This window comes from Saccopteryx leptura, chromosome 11 (genome assembly GCF_036850995.1).
Source record: "Saccopteryx leptura isolate mSacLep1 chromosome 11, mSacLep1_pri_phased_curated, whole genome shotgun sequence".
NCBI lineage: Eukaryota > Metazoa > Chordata > Mammalia > Chiroptera > Emballonuridae > Saccopteryx > Saccopteryx leptura.
Genome location: NC_089513.1, coordinates 13,754,235 through 13,779,674, shown reverse-complemented (window position 1 = coordinate 13,779,674; position 25,440 = coordinate 13,754,235). Strand labels below are relative to the sequence as shown.

The window sequence follows — 25,440 nt, the reverse complement described above, 5'->3', positions numbered from 1 at the left end:
TTTGAATAATCAAACAAAGCCCTCGTCCTGTGTACACAGGCACCATGCAGGCTTCCAGTTGATTATAATCTGCATCTGTTCAACTTGCCCCCAGAATAAAGGTGACAGTTATTGTAGAGCATTGAATGGGTTATTCGCTTTGTTCATGTGTCTCTTCTATAAAATGCTGGGAGCTCTTGGCATACTCACATGAACCTCGCTTCTGATCCTGCTCGGTGAGATTTGGATCTGGGACGACAGAACTCACCAAGGAGAACATTTTCCTGGGGACGCTTGGCAACCTCTGCCTCCTAAAATTCTGGTCTCTTCCAGTTCCTTCTACTCAAACTGTACATCAACTCAGAAACACAGACTTGACTTTATTGCAACATGTCAGAGTTATAAGTGCCATGAAAAATACAAAAGTCAGCCTTGGCCAGGTAGCTCAGCTGGTTGGAGCATTGTCCCCATGCACCAAAGTTGCAGGTTTGATTCCTGGTCAGGGCACATACAAGAATCAACCATTGAATGAGTAAGTAGGTGAACAAGTCAATGTTTCTCTCTCTTATAAAATTTTAGATTTTCAGCTATGATTTTTGGACTTCAACAAAATGCCATTGTTTATTATGATCATTTTTAGAACTATGAATACAGGATAATTGTTGTCTTAGTGATCTTAGAGGAATTTAAAAATGTTTCCTGTCTTATGATGAAAGGGTTGAAACAAAAGCACCATTGATAAATGGGTTCTTTGAAGACCTTTTACATGGAGTTTTACCAACTCTCCTGGTAAAAGCAGAATTTTCAATTAATGGAAGAGAGCGACTCTGTCCTTTAAGCTGCACCCCTTGCCAGCTCACTCATTTCATGGACAACGTTCAATGGTGCCTTTTTCTCCTCTCTCAGTAATTACTGAATTGCTGTGGAGTCTTGGCATTTGAAGATTTAATATTCTGGAGGCCACTCTAAAGATCTGTCCTCACATGGAAGAATCTGCATTCTCACGTGTTGGACATGAGGCCTGTGGGGTCCCCGTCAGTTAGCTAGGACCGATCGCAGCCACCACCCACTGCTACTCTTCTACCTACCACCAACCCCTAGCTCACCACACCCCTGTTTCTTCTTGGGGGGTATATTTTCCAGGTGAAATGATATGGAATGACCACCTGGAATCCGTGGCTCTACTTTATTCAGAAGTCAGCAACAAAGACACCTCATGTTGTCATGGAAAGAAAGAAATGTCAGACTAGCACTTGTAAGGAGTAGGTCAGAACAGTATTTAGTTGTAGGGGGAGAGGGAAGGGGATGAGAGAAACCTGCATGATTCCCTGCCAGCTGTGCAGAATGGGCACAATAATCCTCTCTTAAGTCATCTTTAGATCCTTGGCACTGCCACAGAACAAGGTATAACAAAACCAATCTTACCATGGACTAACATATGAACAAGAGTTAAGTTCATAGGGCATCTCATTGACTAACATTCTAATGAGATGGCGTTGAATGAAATAGTGTTATTTGCTTTATTAGAATTGACAGAAATCTGTGGGTGCTTGAATGTGATTGTATCGGGATTTATTTAATATTTAGCACCTTTGCCTTTCTAGCACAGGTAAAGGTGGTCGTGGCTGATCTGTCTAGAGGTAATAGTCTTCCCATTGGCTTAGGCCATCCTTTGGGTCTGGTCTGTCTTCACTCCACAAGGCTCCCTCTGTGCAGTTTTCTAGATGGTTGGTCACTCCCACTTCTCAACTGTTATCAGTTATCTGAATTCAATTCTCTTTCCTACCAGCCCCTTCCCTCCAGATATTTCTCGTTATGTCAGTAATGTTCTCAAAGGGACCAAGAACAAACCCTTGTCAGGACTTTTCCTCCTTTCTTGCCTCCTACTACGTTCTCTGTGAATACTGTGCAAGGTTTAGCAACCTGGTAATGCTACTGGCCTGTCCTGGGCTTTGCCAAATCTCCCAGATCTTTGTCACACTCTGTTAAGCCACCATCGCTGCTGTTCCTTCACTTGTGTAATGAGTTTTAAAATGTCTCAATGCAGGAAGACGGTACTATATTTTACAGTATTTGCTTAATTAGATTTTACAGCTATTAATTCATAGGCACTTGATTTGCATGCCTGCCAGTCTTTAATAATTTAGAGGAACCTTGACCCTGGAACCTGTGATTACAGCAAACCTGCCTCACTGCCAGAGAGCTGAATTCCATAGTTTAACTCTCCTAAGTTATCCGTGGGTTGAGAACAGGAGTCCCATCCAGCCCTGCTTCCTTTCACAGGCGGCTATTCAAATCCAGCTGCGTTTCTGCATAGAGCTGGTGTCCTTTGAGCAGCGCCATCTGATAGAACTTTCTGTGATTATGGGAATGTTCTCTGTCTGCCCTGACCCCTACATTAGCCACTAGACAAATGTAGCTGTTGAGTACTGGAGATGTGACTGCTGTCACCAAGGAACTGAATTTTAATTTTAATTAAATATTTAAATTAAATTTCATTTAGCCTTGTCTAGCTAGCGGCTACCACATTGGACAGTGTTATACATAGAGTTCAGTTGAAAAGATAAGACTTCCCTGTAATGAGGACAAAGGGCTATAGCGAGGTATTGCGTGGGTGACAGAGGAAGTGGTCAGTCTGAAGGAAGGCCCCGAGAGGAGCGCTGGCCTCCCACTCTGGGTGTCCTTTCTGACCTCTGTCCTGAGCCCTGGTTTCGGGCCTCTAACTGCCCTTTGGACACCCCTCCGGCACACAGGGAAGGTGACCTCTGACCAGGGAACCCCGGGTCCTTTATTTCCCTTCTTTTCTTTTCCATCATCTAATATCTGAGCCCCCACTGAGACGGGCACTGGAGGCTTCAGTCGATGTCTCCTCCTTTGCCTTGCAGAGCAGCGCCTGTCTGTCCCCAAACCATGCTGTTCCCCCAGAAATAGCCTGGAGCCGATGCCGTGTCCTCCATCCTCCAGACAGAGTGAGCAGACCACACAGCCAGTGCCCTGCCTTCCCTCCCTGGACTTGTCCCCTCAGTCTGCTCTCTGCAGTGAGCCCGGCACTCGCCTGCTTGGACGTGTTTGCCCTGCGCAGCCTGGAGGGTGAAGCCAGGCCCAGGCAACTAGTCCCCTCCCCACCGCCCAGCACACGGACTCTGTCCCCACTTCCAGGGGCTCCCATGCGTCTTCTTTTGTCTGAAAGGCTGTTCCTCCCTTTTCCTCATTCTTCAAGGCTCAGCTCAAATGCCTACTCACCTGGGGTTTTCCTCAACTGTCTGGTCTGTTTCTCTCTCCACACCTCCCTCATCTGAGTTCCTACAGAATCCATCCATTGCTGTTATTAAACTTGCTCTGTCATCTTGCAATTACGTGTGTGTGTGTGTGTGTGTGTGTGTGTGTGTGTGTGTGTGTTTTCTCCTGAGACCTTGTACTGCTTTGAGCACAGAATTAGTCCTTGGGGTAGAACCACGGCACGGGCCTGGGCAGTCATTGAGGCAAACAGGTGCTGTGTGGGAAGAAAGCGAGCTGAGATGAGCCATCGCTGCCAGGCCGAGGAGTTCCAATCTGATCCATTGGTCCACGGGAGGCCCCACTGTGCAGAAGAGACAGTTTAAAGAGATTAAGCAAATGAGGTGTCAGGTAAATTAAGACAACGAGACACAGCCATACCTGCACAGCAGCTGCACAGGGTGGGGCACATGGTAGGTGCTCAATGGCTTCTGAAAGAAGCAGCCATTGAGGTTATGCTAGTTGGTGCTGGAACATCCTGCTCTCAGTGATGACACCACTGAGGCTGTGGAATGAAGAAGGGTGAGTTTAAGAGTTGTTTTAAAGGCTAATGTAAGTTTCACAGCTACTCTAATGTTATCATCGTTGTTTCTGGAATTTAAAAAAATTATACTTAAGATCACGTGTCCTAAATCTTCTAGAGTTGCTTCAGTTTCAGATGTTGACTGAACTTACAGGACATCAGCTACCAAACTTCTTAAAAATAACACAGCCACTGCACTTAATGTTGAGCAAGTCACCAAGTCCTGTTAATTCTGCCTTTAAAATGCCGTGCATTTTACATGATAGAAAACACAGGCCGTGGTCTGTGAGTCATCAGTGCCTTTTCCGTGTATGAAAACTTTGTCCCTAACACATAGAGGAATCTCAACTTAGTGAAGAGAGGAATTAGACTCCAATTATTGCATTGGATTCTCCATATGCATTGGTTATGCACGGCTATAAATAAATTAGTCCCAAACTTAGCAGCTTAAAACAACAAGCCTGTGTTATCTCATGATTTCTGTGGGTCAAAACGTCAAAAATGGCTCAGATGGGGGGTTGCCTTGCATGTTACTGGGAGATAGCAGGAAAGGGTTTCTCATGAGCTTACAGTCAAGACATCAGCCATCTGATGAAGGGCTGCCATTGTCAGAGGTTTGCCTGGCTGGGGAGGAGCTGCTTCCAAGATGGCTCACTCACAGGGCTTTGGTAGGTGGCCTCAGTTCCTCACCATGTCAGCTTCCCTCTCATAGGGCTGCCACTTGAGTGCCCTCACTACAGAGCAGCAGCCAGCTCCCCGCAGAGGGAGTGGCCTGAGAGAGAGAGAGAGAGAGAGAGAGAGAGAGAGAGAATGCCTTTTATGACCTAATCTTCAAAGTCACAAACTCTCACCTCCATATTCTGTGTATTAGGAAGAAGTCACTAAGTCCCAGGTATGGGAGCACGATTAAGCCCCACCTCCTGAAGAGAGGAATGTCAATTTATAAGCATATTTTAATTTTTTTAATTTATTTATTCATTTTAGAGAGGAAGGAGGGAGGGAGGGAGGAAGAGAGAGAGAGAGAGAGAGAGAGAGAAAGCGAGAGGAGCAGGAAGCATCAACTCCCATATGTGTCTTGACCAGACAAGTGCAGGGTTTTGAACCGGTGTTCCAAGTCAACACTTTATCCACTGCGCCACCACAGGTCAGGTCATGTAAGCATATTTTAAAATCACACAGCATGGCCTGACCAGGAGGTGGCTCAGTGGATAGAGCATAGGTCTGGGATGCGGAAGACCCAGGTTCAAGACCCCAAGGTTGCCAGCTTGAGCGTGGGTTCATCTGGTTTGAGCAAAAGCCTACCAGCTTGAGCCCAAGGTCGCTGGCTTGAACAAGGGGTTAGTTACTCAGTCTGCTGAAGGCCCACGGTCAAGGCACATATGAGAAAGCAATCAATGAACAACTAAGGTGTCGCAACAAAAAACTGATTGTTGCTTCTCATCTCTCTCAATTCCTGTCTGTCCCTATCTATCCCTCTCTCTGTCTCTAAAAAAAACCAAAACCAAAAACAAACAAACAAAAACCCCCAAAAAACCACACAGCATGATTTCTGACACTTAGCCACCTTGACCATTAGCATTATGATTCTGCTCTAAAGGGTCATCTTGTACTTCTTCCCATTTGTTAGCTTTTCCATTTGGCATAAGAATAGCCATGATCTAGTAAAAGTTGAGAAATGTAGGTTGTGCAGAATCCAATGTTTCCACAGTTTTTTTCTGGACCGAGTATCCTTGGGACTTCCTTGTTTAGAACAGTAGGCGTTGGTCTGACAGTAGTGAGCAGCTGCAGTGGACAGTTCTGTGGGTTGGGCTGTTTGCTGTCATCCTCATTAGTTGAGCTTGACCAGGACGTGTTTTCCATTCTGTACCTTTGTTCTCATCACGCATCTTGTGTCCCTGCCCCACCCCTGTATTATAGGTGTATTAAGGGGATGTGCAGATCTAATCTCCTTGGTTGATTATAAGCCCTTCAGGGCAGAGAAGAATGTGCCTTGTTCAGTCTGTGCCCCTCCTTTCTGCTAGCACAGTGCCTTGAGCAGCATAGTCACTTAGCACAATTTTGTTGAATTTTAATTAGAAGGCCAAAATGGAGAACTGAGAGAGAGAAAAGTTAGGAGAGGGGCCAGCAGTGTGAAGTCGGGGAACTCATCAAGAGGGTGAAGAGGGGTCAGGTGTAGAGGGTAGGAATTGCGGGGGAGAGGCAGAAGGTAAAGAGAACGTGATGTAGCAAGAGTTGGCAGTGACCAGAATGTGGGACAAGGTCAGGGGAGGATAGGGTAGTGTAGGAGATGTTTTAAAATGTCTCATAGTTGGGGCAAGAGCAGGTAAGAGGGGAAAATTAATATCTACTATGTAGCAGGCACCGTGGGGACACTTTTCATTTGTAAGCCTATTTGTTTTTTAAAGCAACAAGTTAATGGACATATATATAACTTACATATTTCAGTGGTATAAAACATAGTTATCATCTCTTTTAAATCCAGAGTGTTTACTGCAAGCCTGCACATGTTATGGGCAATAGAAGTATAAATGAGATGTAGAACATAGAAGGTAAACACATAAATTGATTTAGAGGACAATGATCAAGATGTGCAAGTCCCTGACTTAGGACTCCCTCGTCCATGTGGACAGCTGGTATATGTGACAGCCAGGGTCACAGCGGATCCCTATGGGGAGAGAACACTATTTCCCAACCTAGATATCACCTTTGTGAGGTGGGGAGATGAGCTGTCATGGTGAAGAATAAGGGACCAAATATAAAAAGTTACCTTGTCAGGCAGCTTCATAAGAGAAAAGGTACATTCTAGTATCTTGTTTTGAGTTGGAACTTGAGATTTATTTGACCACAGGAACAAGTTTGATAGACTATGTAATAGGCTTCATGGGTGGGCAAGGGAATCTAGTCATCACTTATCCACAGTTTATATGAGCAGCTGTCTTACAAATGAGCCTTCAGACTGCCACCTGTTGATAAGTTGGGACTTCCTCTGTGCCACTCATTTACTGGCTCAGGCACCTTACTTTGTTTTATGTCTTGATGAAGAATTAGAAAATGCAGTGAAAACGAAACACTTGTGTCAGGAGTGAGGATCGTCTCTGTGACTCAGTAAGAATGTAAAACATGAATTGTAACAGAAGGGACACCGGCTTCCTAAGAACACTGTGCTAGTGAGCCTCCCCTCTCCTGGGCTTGGGTTTCCTCTGCACCGTACAGTCTGTCTCCGAATAATATTTCCAGTGTCATAAGCCACCTTAGTTAAATATTTAATTCTCCCGGAGTCATAATCAGGGACCAAAATGTCATGCATAGATTTTATGAAAGTAATAAAATGCTTCAGAAAGTACAGTTGCTCGGTGTGGGGCCCAGTGCATCTGATAAATTCGTCACACACCTGGTCATGTGTGTCCTTACAGAATGACGGTGGCTGCTTATCTGTAGACAAGCTCATAATTTGCAGGAAACAAAGATAAGCTTTTGCTGTATGTCAGAACCCCATGTGTAAAAACTATTTTTATAGAGTAACATTCTCCTTCCTGCTCCCTGCCCTTCACTTCAGAGAGAAGTAAATTTCCTGAAACAGCTGCTTGTAAATAGTAAGTGCTCAATAAAGCTTGTGTTGTCTTTTCATCTTCTACTTATTGCCTACATCTTACATAACAAGAGAACGCTTCTCACATCTTCCAAATATACTGCTTCATACCTTTGTGAATTCACTCAAATGTTGCTTGTAGGTTTGTTTTTCTTACGACAAGGTTTACTCATTTTAGAAATACAAAAGCCTGGATCTCTAAACTTGTGATTTTAGAATTCTTTTGTTTTTTTCTTCTTTGTCTTCCAAAGTTTCTACAAAAATTTAGTTTCCAAACAAAAATAATGTCTCAAAGGGAAAAAAGCAGATAAGCAAAAAGAAGTTATCCATTATCCAGAGGTAATCACTATTAATATCTATTAATATCATCCTTTCTAGATCGTTTCCTGTGCATATAATTAATATTTATGTTAAAATGAGATTCTGTTGTGTATGGTAAGCTAACTGCTAAAGACACCTTCAGTTTCAGTGGAAATAAACAGTACAAGTCTATTTCCAGCTTGCTGTCTGGGCAGGGTCAGCAGGTGACAGTGAAAGATAGAAGGGGATAGAAAATGTTCTGTTCCACTCCACTCTCGCTCCTTTCTTGGAGGTTTTCCCTTCTTGGCCTTCATTGAGCAGGAAGATGGAGAGACAATGGAGGATGAGTAGGGGGGGTCTATAGTCCTGGTCTGGAAAATGCCAGCGTTATTTCTGTCCTCATTTTATTGGCCAGAGCCTAGTCACATGACCACCTAACTGCAAGGAATGCTGGGAAATGTAGTCTAGTTGTGGGTCCAAGTGGAAAAGGAAGACAATTTGTTGAACAACTTGCTCATCGTCTCTAACTCATTTGTGTAAACCATTTGAAATTTCTGTTTTAACCACACAGTTTATTTCAAACATGTTTTTGTTTGCTAAATCTGGTCACCTCTCCATCTTTCAACCATGCAAAGCCTCACTATCTCCTACCAGATTTCCTTTTAATTGGTCTCCTTTCTCTGTTCTTGTTCCCTTAGGGTCCATTCCCCCAAACAACCAAAGAGGCCTTCAAAAAATTAAGCCAAAATTTTGTCACTCCCCTGCTTGAAACTTTTCAGAGAGGATTGGAATAATGCCTTCCCTCTGTCCAGTGAGGCTGGCCTCGTGGGTCCCTGGCCCCACCGTACCTCACTGGCCTCTCCCAGTAATGGCAGACTTGCTCCCCCCCCAGGCCTTTGGGACCTACTAGCGCCCCTGCAGGACCTGCCACCACCCCCACTTCCCTTCCCTCCCATCACCACCCTCTGTCTCTGTCGCTGTCTCAGGGTTCAGCCCAAATGTCTCCTCTCCAAAGAGGCATTTCCTGACCACCAGTCACAAATGCCCCCCCCCTTCCCCTCTAGTTAGTTGCTTATCTGTAACTGTCATCCTGTCCTCAAAGCACTTACCATCCTCATAAACGAGCATGCTTGCTTGTATTGTGTATTTATATTCTGTCTTCTGGATTGTGGGTTCCTTGAGGCTGGAGCTTTGTCTTGCTCACATCCATACCCCCAGATCAAGTGTCTGACTCAAGGTGGTGGAAATACAGGAAGTGCTTGTGGAATGGATGAAGGGCATTAGAGGTTCACACACACTTTCAATGATAGTCTTGTAGCCCATGGAACAGAATTGCCACAGACATTTAGCTGTCTACTTGTGGGGGCTTTTAGATTTCTTTCAATTAAAAAAAATACTGGGAACTATTCCTTTAGCTAGTTTTTTGGTTTGTTTTGTGTACATGTCTGTGCTTATTTTCTTAGAATTGATTTCTAAATGGGATTTGTTTAGTGAAAGGGTAGGTATGCTTAAAAAATGTTAAGTACTCAACAAAGCACTTAAAATTATTACCATTATGTATTTCCATTTGCCCTGCGGACTCTCCTGGTTTGTTTGCCCATATAGTTGAGAGCTTTTATATAATGCACTCTCAGTAACATTAGAATGTGGGCTGGGCAGGGTAGGGTGGGGTGTTTTATCTGTATTACTGTTTTCCTAGATCTTAGAACAGGTGCTTGTGCTTACTAAGTGAATAAATCAGTTTCCATAAAAATTTTAGTTATCCCTGTACTTAAATGTATTTTTCTTTACTTATTCATATAAATATTTGCTGATATTAAAATGTATGCCTTTGGAAAGTAGGTCCATCCACCCAATGTAAGAACATTCACCCAATGTTAATGTAAACCTAAGGGAACCAGGCATTGGCTGGGCTTATGGTATTTCTTTGAATCTAGACAAGGTTCCATTGAGCCTCTATCAAGTTTGTGGAAACGACAGGGCGTTGCCCAGGACTTCTGAGAATTCCAGGGGCTACAAGACAAGGAGATGGCTTCTCACCAGAATTCTTGTTTTGTGCTGGTGACTATTTCTTGGTTTCTATCCTAGACACAATCCCTTCTTTATCTCCCAAATCAGTCCCAAGTGCAAGCCTAGCTGTGGAAACAGGCTGATGCTTTGCCTGCGTTGCTTATCAGGAGGTACTGCTTAGCAGGGAGACAGAAAACAATGCATTCCTGTCCTCCATTTATTCTTCTGAATGACTCCTCCCGTCCATCTCAAGTAAAGTCCTGAACCACCTGGGCCTTCAGACAAGGGTTTCATTGTAACCGTGCTTCTCAGTTTGTATGCTGTGGGCACTAGTGGACACGAACTCTTCCCAGGTGTCCTGTGAACTCCGCACAGGCACGTTGCCAAATTGTGATCCATGTGTCAGCAATGCTTTCACTGTGACATTCCTTGAGCTGAGTTGGCCATGGGAGATGTCAAGTGATTGACAGTGGGGTACAGCCAGCCCGGAGAGATAGGACAGAGCCTCTGCCTAGATAACATCTGCACCAAGAAGGAATCCTTGTCAAGGGCCCGTGCAGCGAGTGTGTAAGAGAAAGGCCGGCGCGGTCGACCCGGCACTGACAGGGACCAAGGGAAGATCTCAGAACCAGGGACTCTGGTAAACACTTCGGGACATTGTTTTTGCATGGTAGTTGGTCCTGACTTGTCTTGATCGTTTTATGAAAGCAGCCAAAGACATGAAATCCTGCCAACCTGGTGTGCAGGCCTCATTTGAAAGTTGAAAGTGATCATAAACATTGTGTGTGTGTGTGTGTGTGTGTGTGTGTGTGTGTGTGTGTGTGTGTGTGTGTGTGTAAGAGAGAGAGAGAGAGAGAGAGAGAGAGAGAGAAGCCTTGCATCAGGGCTGTATGTTTAGAGGGACGGTTGAACGGATGGAAGGAACCTGGATAGTAGATGACCTCAAGCGTGGGTCCCGACGGCTTGTGTGCCTGCTTGGTCTGGTGGCAAATCAACAAAGTTTCAGCCTCCTGGCCTCTCCATGTGCGTCTCTCCCTGCCTTTATCTCCTTTGACATCACGGAATCTACACAATTATTTAGGGTGTTTTCCCTCACCTGGGTTTTGACTAAACATGGGGGTCGTGACTCTCATAGTACCCCTCTCCTGCTCCTCAGTGCTGCTGTCCCAAAGGGCTTCATTCCTAGTCATTTCCCCCCTTTTCACTCTTTCTGAATAACTTTTCACTGAACTCGAGCTGGAATTACCAACTTTACGTGGACAACTACCAAGTCTAACCCCGACTAGACATCTCTCCATTTATCAATTTAGTCATTTATATTTTCCATCTGGCTGTGTCATAGGCTCTGTGAATACATTTTAATCCTCTATTTTAATTAATGTTAACACTTGGTGACCCGAATTGGAAACCTGAGAGGTGTCCTGGACTTCCGCTGGCCCCCTCTCTCCATCCTTCTGATCCATCCAATCGATCCTGAGTGTCTTAGCCTTAAGTACTTCTCCAGCCCACGCCCTTTGGCACGGTGCCGTCACGGGGTCCTGAGCTGTGGGTCCACTTACACTCTGCGCAGACCACAAGCATATTGATGCCTGTATTTCAAGGTCTATCTCAATGCCCGGCACATGGGAGCTGCTGAGAAAATATTGGAATGAATGAATAAATGAATGATTTCTGAGATGATTTGGGATGATTTCCATTGAGGGTGGTATTCTTTGTTCTTTTAACTGGGACCGAGGAATTATGTTTACTTGTCAGCACTGACAATTTTGAAACCATAATGTTGAGGAAATATTTTACCACATGAAATTCCTTTCTATCTCAGGCCGCTCACACAAGCATATAAATGTCAAAGGAGGGATGATTGATGGAATTTGTGGTACCTCGTTGCAGGGGGTCATTTATCTGGGTGGTTTCACACGTGCGGTCATGTTCGTGGCACCGCTGGGGAATATTTCCTCTGAGTGGCAGAAATAACTGATCTGCGGGGCCTTGTTTGAATTAAACGTGTGCTCAGTTCACCTGGATGCTCTGAATTTCTATGGTTGCTGGAATTTTGAGCCAGATGTAGCTCTTTGAACTTCAGTGGAAGGGGCAGTTGCCTATGCTTGAATTGGTTCGTTCTGTATCTTGGGCCTGGCCTGCAGAGGGGTCCTGACTTTGCATGTTAGCTAAGCATGTGATCCATTGAAGGGATACTTTTTTAAACTTTTCTTTTTCCCCCCCTCCAACAGGGTGAGTCACGTGTTCTGAGAGTGAAGGTCGTTTCTGGAATTGATCTGGCCAAAAAGGACATCTTTGGAGCCAGGTATGTTTTTTTTTTTTTTTTTTAAGTCTTTTGTAGGTGTTTGTAGGCGTGCTCAAGCGCTGTTCTAAATCAGGCATGTGGCAAACTCACCTGGAGAGACTGCTGGGCCCACCGGCAGTTTCGGGCTGAGCCCAGGGACCACGACACTGGTCAGCGGGCTGGTCCTTCCTATGTGTTTATTTCCTGAGGAGATGGGTTCTGATTTAATCTTAGTTTAGGAAGCATAAAAGTATCATTTTGAGACGCATGGACACAGATGAAAGTGAAGTGGTTGTTAGTGGAAGGGGGGGAGTAAAGAGACGAATACACAGTGACGGAAAATGATCTGACTTTGGGTGATGGGCACTCAACACAATCAACAGTTCAAATGCTGTAGAAATGTTTACCTGAAACCTATGTACTCCTATTGATCAGTGTCACCCCATTCCATTTAATTTTCTAAATTTAAAAAAAAAGTGTCAGTTTGTTCCTAAGAAAACCACCTATCCCTTGGCACATACAATCTGAATTAAGAAGTTTGGTCGTTTGGACGCATTTGGTGGTTTCCAGCAGGGAAGCAGCCTGATCTTGCAGGCGTTTCAGCTTCTTTATTGTTAAGTGTCGCACTCAGTGTTAATGGAGTAGCGTTACTTCAGCCCTCCTGTTCCCTTTGGCCCTCTGTGGTGCGTTTGTTACGTGTTGGGCTGGTAGCAGTGAGGTTAGAGCCACTTGGCCCAGGATTTGAACCAGATTTTGAAAAACAAAGGCCTTTTGAACTTCAGACATAAAGGAGATGTTAGACATCCTCGTCCAGCTTTCCTGTTTTATTTATTTATTTATTTTTTGAACAGTTTTTTTTTTTTTTTTACACAGAGGCAGAGATAGACAGGGACAGACAGACAGGAACGGAGAGAGATGAGAAGCATCAATCATCAGTTTCTCGTTACGCGTTGCGACTTCTTAGTTGTTCATTGATTGCTTTCTCACATGTGCCTTGACCGCGGGCCTTCAGCAGACCGAGTAACCTCCTGCTGGAGCCAGCGACCTTGGGTCCAAGCTGGTGAGCTCTTTGCTCAAGCCAGATGAGCCCGCGCTCAAGCTGGCGACCTCAGGGTCTCGAACCTGGGTCCTTCCGCATCCCAGTCCGACACTCCATCCACTGCGCCACCACCTGGTCAGGCCAGCTTTCCTGTTTTATGGTTGGCGAAGCTTAAGTCCAGAACAGTGACAGCTTGCCTAGGTTACATGTGCCAGCCTAGCTCGACCAGTGCCCAGAAAAGCCTCCCATCCCTGCCTGTGTCTTCACATTGGGTGCACCGTGGGGTTTAACCACAGGGCCGTGGTGACTGCTGCTGTAGTCATCTCATTACGACACTGGATCCTGCTGTGAGTCCCCTGCACTGTCCCCCGTAGTGACCCTCTGGCTTCAGGGCCTCGGCTGGACATGGGAGACCCTTGGTACGAGGCCTTCTTTCTAGCTAACCCCGCCTTCCCACAGACCCGGAGAGGACTTCTCTGCCTTTGGGAGGCAGACCTCTTGATTATCAGTCCTGTCCTACGTAGAGTTTTGGTTTCGCCCATGATTGTTTTTGTTTTCTTGTTATCCAAAACTTATCATAAAAAAATAAAAAAGAAATGGACTCAGATTGTATTTATGTTCAGACAAGCAAATCAGAGCCTTGAATTTTCAGTTTGTATGAAGAGAGGCAGGGTTGTTTCTCAGGGACCGGGAGAAAGGACTTGTAAGCTGAGGCTTCAGGATGTTAATTAGGAAGATAAATAGTGCGGTCTCCAGGGCCAGGTGCCAGAACGGGAGCCAGAAGCTCTAAATCTTAATTCTGCCTTAAATTTTCTTAGTTTGATAAATTAAATATGACGTATGCTCCTTCCTGCCTGCCCGCCTTCCTCCCTCTCTCCCTCTCTCCCTCCCTCCCTCCTTCCCTCCCTCCCTCCCTCCCTCCTTCCCTCCTTCCTTCCCTTTCTCTCCATGTCTCTCTGGTGTCAGCTTCCTCTGAAGTGCCATCCTTCTTTAAGGACCCATTTGTCAATGAGTGAGCTAAAAGAGAAGGATTAAGTAAGTGACAGTGCAGGCTCATGCCGTGTTGGCATGTCCCTCTAGAGTGGCATCATTTATCATCTTGTCTTGCTCAATGACCTGCATTCTCCTCCACATTATCGTGGGAAAATCCTGTAAAACCACCTCTGTCACAGTGTGTTAGTATAAAACAAGGATGACAGTGTCCCCATAACTGGCGTGCTGTACTTGGGGGACCGGTCGCCTGGCAGCTCCCACATGTTTGAGGGAGTAGTCACGAGTGTGGCCGGTCTGCTAGTGTGTGTGCTCTGCTCCCCACCGCAGTGGGACCCTTTTCTCTGGGTCCTTCAGAGCCCCAGGCCGGCAAGCACCCCTGTGCCCCCAGCCTGTCCCTGAATATTCCTTCCACCTCGGTCCGTCATTCTCCCTTCACGGAACAAGGGCTGGTAGGAACCGAACTCCTATTTAGGAAGGGTCATGGATGGAGGAGGAAGGCCAGTTCTCTTGAGAGAGAGCGTCAGCAGCTTCAAAGTAGTAGAAATCATATAACACAGACCTGGGTGTGTTGACAGGTGGGATCTAGGGTCTCTGGGGCTGCCTCCTTTGTCTTCAGGGAGGTTGCCTGGGTCACTTGGCCTGAGGTCGGGGAGGGTGCTGCGGAGGGGGGCGGAGAAGGGGCAGGCTGTGACTTTTCTGGTCAGGGGGTGGGGAGCACAGCCCTCCAGGTCTCCCCATGAGCCTCTGGCCCCAGGAGGCCGCCCAAGGCCGCAGCTTAGAGGACTGGAGTGTGTGGGGCCCTGCCTCTGAGCGGGGGCCGGGGGGTGGGGACGCACCCTGGAGCAGCCTACCCCCAAAGTGGCCTTCTCCTTTTCTGTAGTCCGTCCCAGTCCGGCTCCGAGAGGCCCAGCTCGCTTTGCAGCTTCCTTCCAGCAAGCTTTAACTTCATTAAAAGAGCCTTTGTTGAAAGAAGATTTGGTAATGGGGTTCTTGCTGTCCTTGAATATTTGAGCGGTGTGTCTGTGGAAATGGCAGTCGCAGAGAAAGATGTTTTCTTTTGGACCATACTTTCAGGTCAGAGAAGGGCAGCCATATCATCTGTCATCTGAACAGGGATACTGTTGTCTGGAACAAATGCTAAATCAAATGGGATGTCGGGACATAGGCTGTAAGGGGAGACCGGTCACCCCAGGTCAGAGACATCCAATCTCTGTGATCCATACTATAAAAAAAAAAAGGTAGGTGATGTTTTTAGAAGGTTTTTTTAAAGAAACCAAGCCAAAGAAAATCTTTATTCAAAAAGTAGACCGTGTAAAAGGCCAGTAAAGCATCAGAAAAGGAAGTAGAGCCATGTCGAAACACTGTGGACACTGGATACCCAGTTCCTTTTTGGAAATGGGTCAGTTGTCTTCATGAGCTAAAGCCTGGTGTGGGGGATCAAGGAGACAGCCTTTACTTGGGAAGCTCTCTTGCACCTGTCAATTCCTCCTCATTTGCACCCCCACCCCACCCCATGTCACCCCACCTCAGGGTTTGTGGGTGGATTGTCTTGAATTGGCCTCCTGAAGTGATGCACCAACACGTCCATACCTCTCACTCTCCGCCCTGCTGCAGGCTGCTTTTGCTAAGGCACAGACCTACTGCTCACAGATCCCCTACATGCCGGCTACTTTGGTCAGCATTTGCCTGTGGAATAGATCCCAGTCTCCTGGCAAGGTGTGGGATTGAAGCCCCCTGTGACTTGGTAAGCCAAGCCCTCTGCCCTGCTCTCCTTGCTCCACCCCTGCCATAGCCTGCCTTTCCACGCAGCAGGCAGGTCCTCGCCCCTGTACACAGCACACCCTCCTTGCCTCTGTCCAGGCTCCTGCACTGCCCTCCCTGGAGGACGCTCCCGTGCCCCTACCCTCACCAAAGTCTGGGCAACCTCCCTTTCCTGGGCAAAGGAAAAAACACCTCTTGTCCCACCTGCCCATCCTCCCTTACCACTAAGTCAGCTCAGTTGTCATCTGCTTCAGCACACAGGGCCACCTCCCAGTTCCCTGCAGATCACCACTTCCTGTCTTTGATGGGCCCTGGCACCCAGAAGAACCAAGTGTAGATCTGTTGTTAGAACTGTTTCTCCCCTAATAGACTTTTATTAGCTCCTGATGGCAAACATCCCATTTTATTTTTTATTCTCCGGGCCTAGCACATAATAGAGTCTCAGTTATCTACTGAAAGAGTGACCGGATTGGGTTCTGGCCTCCCATGTCTCTTCCCTCCTTCCCTCCATTCCTGCCCCTTCATGGAGATCTTGCCATTCTCTAAGAGTGCCGGGAAATGTGCAATCTCATCTTTGCTTGTGTTTTCCCCTCGACGTGGAGTCCACTCGCGTCCTCTCGCTCCCCACCCCTGGCCTCCATCAACCCCAACCCAAAAGGAAAAAACACCTCTTGTCCCACCTGACTTGTGGTGGCGCAGAGGATAGAGCATTGACCTGGGATGCTGAGGTCCCTGGTTCGAAACCCCGAGGTTGCCAGCTTGAGCGCAGGCTCATCAGCTTGAGCCTGGGATCGTTAACATGAACCCAGGGTCTCTGGCTTGAGCAAGGGGTCACTGACTCTGCTTGAGCTCCTCAGTCAAGGCAAATAGAAAAAGCAATCAATGAACAACTAAGGTGATCCAACTCACGTTGATGCTTCTCATCCTCTTTCTCCCTTCCTGTCTCTCTCTAAACAAAACAAAACAAAACAAAACAGAAAAACAACTCTTATCCCTGAGCTGTTGTAACCCCACAAGTTTCCTCCTTCCTCCAGCACCCCCCTTAGCAGAGCTGGTCAGCTCAGGGGGTATAGCCCTTCTTACTCCTGTTTGGAACCCAGAGATCTTGGCACAGGGCATCTGCCTAGTAAATTGACTTGAATCCAATAAGGAGAATCTAATTGTGGTGTGCTGTGGCACAGGACTCCCAGCAGGAGGAAAGGCTACTTCTTTCTGATTCTTGTGGAAGTACCATTAGCTCATCGGGCATCTCCCTCACCCCCACCATGCCATCCTGGACAGGTACTTCTTATAATTTGCACAAAGGCCACCTGTAGACCAAGGAAAGAGGTACGTACACCTAGGACTCAGATGAAACGTGGAAAAGAAGAGATTGCAGAAAGCAAGTGAAAAAACTAGGGTCAGAGGAGAATCTTGGGGAGTCAGTAGGATGGCAGGTGTGGGTTGAGCTCCATCAGATGCTGGTTGGTGTCTGTGCAAAATTACTACTTCAAACCCCACCAAAGGAACACATTTTCTTGTGATGGTAGAATCAGCAACTTCTACTTGGGGGTGCATGAGGCCTCGCTGTGGCTGCAGTGGAAGGTCAAGACCCCCGGTCAGCGTGGCTGTTACTGCACATAGAAGTGGAAGCATTGTGTCAGGAACCTCAGCAGCCGTTCGAGGCCAGGGTCAGCGGGACCACTCTGGACTTACGGGGGAGCCTTTTAGACACTTTCTGATGTGGCAGGGATGAGTCCTGGTGTTTGGCCACAAAGAGGTATACAGTTTGCTATAAGCAAATCATGCTTGCTTTCTTTTTGAAAATTTTAAATTACAGTTGACATATAATATTATATTAGTTTCAGATGTAGAACATTGTGATTAGACATTTTTGTGTCTTACGAAGCGATCACTCCAATAAGTCTAGTACCCATCTGACATCATACAGAGTTATTGCAATACTATTGACTATGCTTCACATCCCCATGACTGTGTTGTGATGACCAGTTTGTACTTCTCAATCCCTTCATGTTTTTCACCCAGCCTCCAGCCCACTTCTCATCTGGTAACCATCAATTGTTTTCCATGTCTGTGAGTTTATTTTGTTGTTTAGATTACACATAAAAGTGAAATCATTTGATAATTGTCTTTCTCTGCCTTAGCATAACACTCTCTAGGTTCATCCATGTTGTCACAAATGGCTAGATTTCATTCTTTCTTATGGCCGAGTGATATTCCACTGTGAATATGCACCATATCTTCTTTATCCATCCATCTATTGATAAATAGTTGCTTCCATATCTCAGCTGTCATAAATAATGCTGCAGTGAACACATAGGGGTGCATATATCTTTTTGAATTAGTGTTTTGGATTTTTTTAGGATAAATTACCCAGGAGTGGAATTGCTGGGTCATCAGGCTATTATATTTTTAACATTTTGAGGACCCTCTATACTGTTTTCCAGAGAGTATGCTTTCTTACAACGAGGTATAAGGAAGGAAGGGCAGAGAATCATAGTAGCTCATATTTATTGAGTGTATACTATGTGCCAGGCATGGTTTGAGCTATTCGCCCAGGAGCTCATTTGATTCTCCCTGACATTTTATGCAGCAAGTAGTATGGGTCTCTCCACTTTGCCCATTAGGAAACTGAGGTATGAAAGATTAGATCAACTGTAGAGTCTAGACTGCTAGTAAGTGACAGAGCTGTGACTTGAGTAAGGTCTAAGTTAATTATGGACTGTTTTGAGTGTTTCTGGGATAGCTGGCCCAGTGTAGAGACTGTGGCAGTGTCATAAGATTCTGCCCAAGCTTTATGAAGAGGGAACACATCCCTACATTATTTTAGGTGAGAACATTGAGGTTTAGAGGGGTTGTCGTCAGCCCAGGGAGAAACTCTATAGTGAGCGCTGGAAGCGAAAGGATCCACGTTTACCTTGTTCTTGAATGAAAGAAGCTGAGCCATTGGACGGGCCATTGGACTCTAGATGACTGTGAGGGTCCTTCTAAAACCTGAGATTTCACGACTGGTATTTTTTTAAAGCATAATTAAAGAACTGGCCACTGTTTTTGATGGCAGCTGACCATGTTCTTAGAATTGTGTTAGTGTCAGATTTAGAAAGATGTATTTTACTAAGTAAGATTTTTAAGTTGTTTTTTTTTTTTTAAACTTAGAATACCTTTGCAAGTGTGAAGCTTTATTCTTTTTTCAGTTATGCTTGTATCTCAAGACATTTAACCTTTGGCCATAGGCCTAAGGTTATGTTGAATAGGGTCCTTTTAATACGAGTTGTCCTCAGTTATGACTGGTCTTCATTTGAGGTCACTCAGGACGCGTCTGAGACTGCGAGGCTGCGCCCCACCATCGGGCTGGGCTGGCAGAGGCAACCTGACTCCAGAACTCCATGCTTCCGTGCAGGAGGTCTCGGGGGCTCCCCTCAGAGTTGCTGCTTTATTTTGTATTTTGGGTTATTGGCATCAAATTTTACCTTTTTGGGTTGCTCTCATTTTGCTTTTGGCAGCCGGTGATTTGAAATTTAAAACACACACACTCAAGGGCACTGGAGGGACGTGGCCAGAAGTCCTGTTGTGAGGGAGGGAGACAGCGGGTGCAGACTGGGAGCTGCAGAACCATGGCGCCAGGCGCGGGCTCACCTCCATCCCGGCCCCCGAGGTTTAAGCTGTTCACATTTTGCTGCATTTGCTTCATCCTTCTTTTTTCTTCGCTAAAGTATTTAAAAAATGAATTATAGACATTGCATTGAGCCCCTAACTGTTCAGCTGCATCTCTGAAACACAAGAACATAACCCTATATGACCACCATACGACCTTCACTGAGTGAGCAGTAATTGCGTAATGGACTCTTGTTATTAGTCCATTATCCGCGTTCCCTGACTGTCCCTAAAATGCCTTTTACAATCGGCCTGTTTAAATTCAAATTTAACTGAGACTGTTGTATTGCATTTAGTTATTAGGTCTCTTAAGATCCTATTAATCTAGAACAGTTCTCACCCCTTTGTGAACTGACGTGGAACTGTCAGCCGGTCGTCTCAGCACGGTGGGTCGTTCCCGTGGCGTCACAGAGCGTGCTTCTGTTGCCCCCGCGTTTCCCGTTTATTACCAGTTGGACCTAAAGCCTTGATCAAAGGCAGTTTAAACACCGGGGACAGGAAAGGGGATGCTGTCTGCTTAGGGGGGACACAGTGTCTGGACGTCCTGCAATCAGTGGTGCTAAAACTGACCCCTGGGTTAATATGGTGGGCCAGTCTCTTCCCTTCATTGTCAAATTACATCCTCTCCCAGGTGTCCAGCAAGAAGTGGGTGAGGGGATGTCTTGGCTATATACTGTACACATGTAAATTTTAAATACTATTTCACTTTTTCTCCTAAAGGATTGGAATTGTGGAGGTTTTTTTTCTCCTAACCTTTTTTTTTTTTAAAAAACATTGCAGATTAGAAGGCTCCTTTTACTAATGGAGAACTTGAACCACTAAAAGGCTTTGCTATGTACAGTGTCCACCAATTGAGAATGCAGGGAATATCTGATCAGTTTCCAACTATTGCCATAGAAAGTGGTCTTTGTGTCTTTGCAGCTTTGGTAAACAAAGGGGCGAAGTAGGCAGACCATATGTCTATACTGTTCCCTGATGTCCTGTTAGCGAGAATCTCTAGCTCAGCATTTCCTCCGTGGCCCTGACTCTGATGTGTGGATACGTAGGAATCACCCACGGATGCCCTGCCCGCTGGTTCAACAGAGTGGAGGAAAACTGGAGGACGTCTCGCTTGCGTTTTTGTCAGTCCAGAAAGATGCTCCGGTCACCGAGTCCATAGGCCGAGAACCTGATGTATGTTATTAGGAGGAGGGTGGCCCCACACGGAGTGAGGAGATGCTTGATAAATGTGGTTCGTCTGGTCAGAGTGGAGCCTGGGAAAATGGAAGACTTCAGAGCAGCTGAAGAGCTGTAGGCAGTGATTGAAATCCACATTGTTGTTACACTTCCAGCCGCCTGTAGATGCCAATATCCTGACACCTATGGGGGTTGGTGAAGTTTGGGCCATCTCCTTGGCAACAGTGTGTCCCCGGCAGGAGCCTGTCCTTCTCCCCTCCCCAGCTGCCCACCGCTGCTTCTTACTCCCTCCTCTCCTTCTGCCAAAGCTGCAGGCCTTGGTGTGGTCCCCCAGCCCTCACCCCCATAGCTTCACTCCTGCTGTATCTTCAAGCAGTCTGTATCTGTCTCACTGTTTTCCTTTTGGGGGGGCAGAGGGGAAGAGTCTAAATAAGAGAATGTGGCCAACTTGAGACGAGCCAGAAACGAAGGCATTTCTGAGTGTGTAAGACAATGAAGACAACACTTGGTTTACAGAAATCGAGCCGACACCCAGGCCTGCAGAGACACAGCGAGTGGGTGCAGCGTGGAGGTTCGGGTGGGCCTGGTGGACTGCCGCCCGACATTCCTCAGCGGAGCAGTGAGGAGGCGTTCCTCTCTCTTGGTCAGTGGTTTCCCAGGGTGCAGGGCAGGGTGGCCCGCCAGTCCATGCGCTGTGGTCGGGCGTCCGGGAGGCACTGAGAAGGGTGCTCTCTGGGCCCACCAGGCACTGACATCGACAAAAATGCCCTTATCGAGGGTGAAAACATTGTTATACCCAAAAGCAACGCTTTGGGAAATGCACAATCCAGAGTCCAGTTCGTGCATGTATCTGAAACCCCCAAATAGTCTGTTTCTCAGCTACACATCTCCTATGTTGAGTTATTTCATCTTTTGAGAAACATTGTCCTAGATTTCCTGAAATTATTTCTATTTAATGTTTATGTTGGGGGAGGGACCTGGAAAGTGAGGGTTTTAAGACTGCTGGTAGGATTAATGGAGCTGGCAGGTCCTTCCATGGTGAATACAGCCTTTCTTAGTAAGTGCTGTCGGGATTTCTCTAAGTCCGGACCAGCAAACTCATTCTGTGAAGGGCCAGAGAGAGTATAGTTGAGGCTTTGCAGGACTTGCGGTCTCTGAGAGTGCACAGAGCAGCCAGGAGGGGATATAAACAGTGGGTGTGGCTGTTTGCCGGTGACCCGTGGGCCATCGTGTGCTACTGCTGAGAGGGTAAGCTATTGATTCTCCACAACATGTATATTTAGAACTGGGAGTGCCAGGGTCCTTTGGTCATGATTTTCAGATTAAACTCTTTCATGGAGTTGCTGATTGGTCAATGACAGATAGGACGCCAGCCAGTATTGACTTTTTGGGTGGGAGTGGGAAAGATGGGTTCCTAGATATGACAGTAGCTTTTATTCTTTTCAAGGGCAGCATGCTTACAAGGTAGCTGATGACACTTTTTAGAGATGCACTGCGTATTTTAAAGTCTATCAGTCTGACCAGGTGGTAGCGCAGTGGATAGAGCATCGGACTGGGATGCAGAGGACCCAGGTTCGAGACCCTGAGGTTGCCAGCTTGAGTGCGGGCTCATCTGGTTTGAGCAAAGCTCACCAGCTTGGACCCAAGGTCGCTGGCTCAAGCAAGGGGTTACTCGGTCTGCTGAAGGTCCACGGTCAAGGCACATATGAGAAAGCAATCAATGAACAACTAAGGTGTCGCAACGCGCAATGAAAAACTGATGATTGATGCTTCTTATCTCTCTGTTCCTGTCTGTCTGTCCCTGTCTATCCCTCTCTCTCTGACTCTCTGTCTCTGTAAAAAAATTAAAATAAAAATTTAAAGTCTATCAATAAATACAACTGCCAAATGTTTTTTTATTTTTTTTTAATTTTTCTGAAGCTGGAAACGGGGAGAGACAGTCAGACAGACTCCTGCATGCGCCCGACCGGGATCCACCCGGCACGCCCACCAGGAGGCGAAGCTCTGCCCACCAGGGGGCGATGCTCTGCCCCTCCGGGGCGTCGCTCTGCCACGACCAGAGCCACTCTAGCGCCTGGGGCAGAGGCCAAGGAGCCATCCCCAGCGCCTGGGCCATCTTTGCTCCAGTGGAGCCTTGGCTGCGGGAGGGGAAGAGAGAGACAGAGAGGAAGGAGGGGGGGGGTGGAGAAGCAAATGGGCGCTTCTCCTATGTGCCCTGGCCGGGAATCGAACCCAGGTCCCCCGCACGCCAGGCCGACGCTCTACCGCTGAGCCAACCGGCCAGGGCAACTGCCAGATGTTTTTGTCTTAGAGAAAACGATTCTCACCCCTTTGTAAATACACAAATAAATAAAATTGATACGATCAGCATTCCAGCAAATACAGACCATACTTTACATCATCAGTATGTTAACAATGAAAATATTGCCTGTTTTCTCGGCAGACTATTTCTTAAGCTTATGACCCACTGCAAGTAATGTTTAATAAGGATTCTGCAATGTGTAACTCCTCAGTAAATTATTAAGAGGACTGGCATTCCTACTGTATTACGTCAGCACAAGTGATACGAAATACGCCCTGCCTCTAACTGAGGGTGCTAACGTTCTTCCTGCCACCGGAGAGGAAGGGGCGGTCCACACGCTTCAAGGGTGGTTTGCGTTTCTGCTCTTCATTGTTGCAGGTGCATTGTTGTGCTTCCCTTGTTGAAGAACTGATTATTGTTTCAAGTCACTGTTATTTTTAGATCCTCAAAATTTGGCATTCGTGATGGGAAAGCAGAGAAGCATTTGAAAGAAATACCATATTTCAAGTGAGGGGGTAACTGGTTGAGAAGTCAAAATGGGTGAATCTTGCAACTTTATTTTGGTTTCTTTTTGCTGGTGATAAATGGTAGTGTTGGTTGAATATTGTGTTCTCTCTCTCTCTCTCTCTCTCTCTTGTTCTGACTTATAAACTATTGACAGTGGCTCTAATTCTGTGCAAGTGGTTTTATATGTTATCTAGACAGTCTGGACGGTGAAAGAGAAATTTGCAAATTCCTTTCTTCCAGAATGGGTTACTGGCTCCCTGTAGTGAGATTGCATTTTCTGTATTTGATTAAATACGTAATCAAAACCATCATGGCCTGGAAATGAGATTTGAATGACTAGTGAGACCATACAACTCAGGATCTTTTGTTTGCCCTTCCACAGTTTCTTGGCCCAGAATGTCAAAGTATTTGAAATGGTTCTTTCTCTGGAATGAGCTGTCTTAGCTGGTGCTCCACCATCTATCTTGGCATCCCAGTTCGGGACCCAGAAGCTGTTCTTGGCTCTCTTGTCCCTCTGGTCCCTGGCCTGGTTTCACTGTCTCTGTAGAGGACTTCCAAATGCTCTCCACAAAGATGCAGAATTCTCCCTCAATACAGACTGTATTCCACTTCCATTCAGCCATCACTCACTGCCACGGATAAAGACCTGGCTCCTTACACCTGTGTGTCCCGCCCCCCCCCCCCCCCCCCCCCGCTTGTGCATCTCTTGGGCTTGGCTTCTCCCATGCCAGTCCCACATTACCTCAGAGGTTGTACTCTTCCTCCTCTGGGCCTTTGCCGGTCCCCAGACTGACCACCATCTCCTCTTTTGCACATCCAACTTGTTTGTACTTGTGAGATCCACCCCCCAGATGGTTCCCCTGCCTCTGCTCCCACCTTGTGCAGGGGTGGGGGCCCGGCTTTGTTTGCTCACCCTGTGCATCGGTGTGTGCGCAGTCGCTAGTGCACGGTGTGGGCGTTTTCCTCTGCTGGCCCTTCAACCTTCGCACATTGGACTGGAGCCACCAAACCCATGACTGCCATCACCTCGCCCGTGCCCTTTACTCACACGGTCCCGCTTGGGCTCTAGGCAGCCCCCTTGCTTTTGTACTCGCTCGGTGATTTATATGTGCCCACATTTTCTACACTCTCATTTCATCATTTCTTGGGTTGTTGGGTTTTTTCATTGTTTTGTGTGTATCTTTATGACCCTCATTCTTTCTAACTTGCAGGTTATAAATTTTAATAATATAAAAATTCTCTACTAGCACATGCCACATCATTTCTAGCTCCTCCTACTTTGAAGTTGCCACAACGTTTTCAACGTTGAGGAATGCCTCACTATTAACCCTTCTGCCCCTTTAAGTTCTGTGGAGGAGAACTGTGAAGCATCCCTAACTGGAAGACTTCGTAAATGGCTCCTCTGAGGTGTATTTGAGGGAGTTACAGCTCCCTCTGCTGGTCAGATCATCAGGTGTTTTCTTTTTCTGGACTGCAAAAATGGTATTCAAATCTAACCACCCAACTATTTTCAATTGGTGTGATGCAAGACTTTTTAAAACATGCCATACCTGACTATTTATCAGGGGCACTGACCTCTTTTCCCTTAGAATATCAAATTTAAAAAAATAACAACAGCCAATACAACAATAGCTGTATGATATGAATACCCTGTCTTGAACCATATAATGGAGTCACATCTTATTGGTCACGTCACATAATAAGGTTTCATCTGATTGGTTAGCTCTTTGTACCAGAAATCCTTATATACAAGTTTGGCACCTGATATTTTTTTAAAGTCATTTTGGAGCAAAAAAGTTAAATTACTATTTTTATAAATCAATCAAAATTATACCTCTTTTATTTGTCAGATTAGAAAAAAATGTTTTTTGGTGTGTGTGCACCATGAGATGAAAAAGGTTGAAATCACTGTTAATCCCCTGGAGTTCTTTAATTTTTAAATTAAAAAAAAATTATATACCATATTTTTTGCTCCATAAGACACACCTGACCATAAGACACACCTAGGGTTTTAAGGAGGAAAATAAGAAAAAAATATTCTGAACCA

The 25,440-nt window shown here is 46.1% G+C and overlaps 1 protein-coding gene across 4 annotated transcripts in view; it reads left to right on the top strand.

The window, feature by feature from the left end:
• NEDD4L (NEDD4 like E3 ubiquitin protein ligase) overlaps window positions 1–25,440 on the top strand; it is a 323,150-nt gene that overhangs the window by 90,595 nt on the left and 207,115 nt on the right. For 3 of the 4 annotated variants that reach the window (XM_066353218.1, XM_066353220.1, XM_066353219.1), the window contains one exon: window positions 11,909–11,982. In XM_066353218.1, coding sequence (XP_066209315.1) covers window positions 11,909–11,982 — 74 coding nt within the window. Of the gene's footprint in view, window positions 1–11,908; window positions 11,983–15,714; window positions 15,738–25,440 lie in introns of those variants that run through there. The other variant, XM_066353223.1, reaches the window with a different exon arrangement.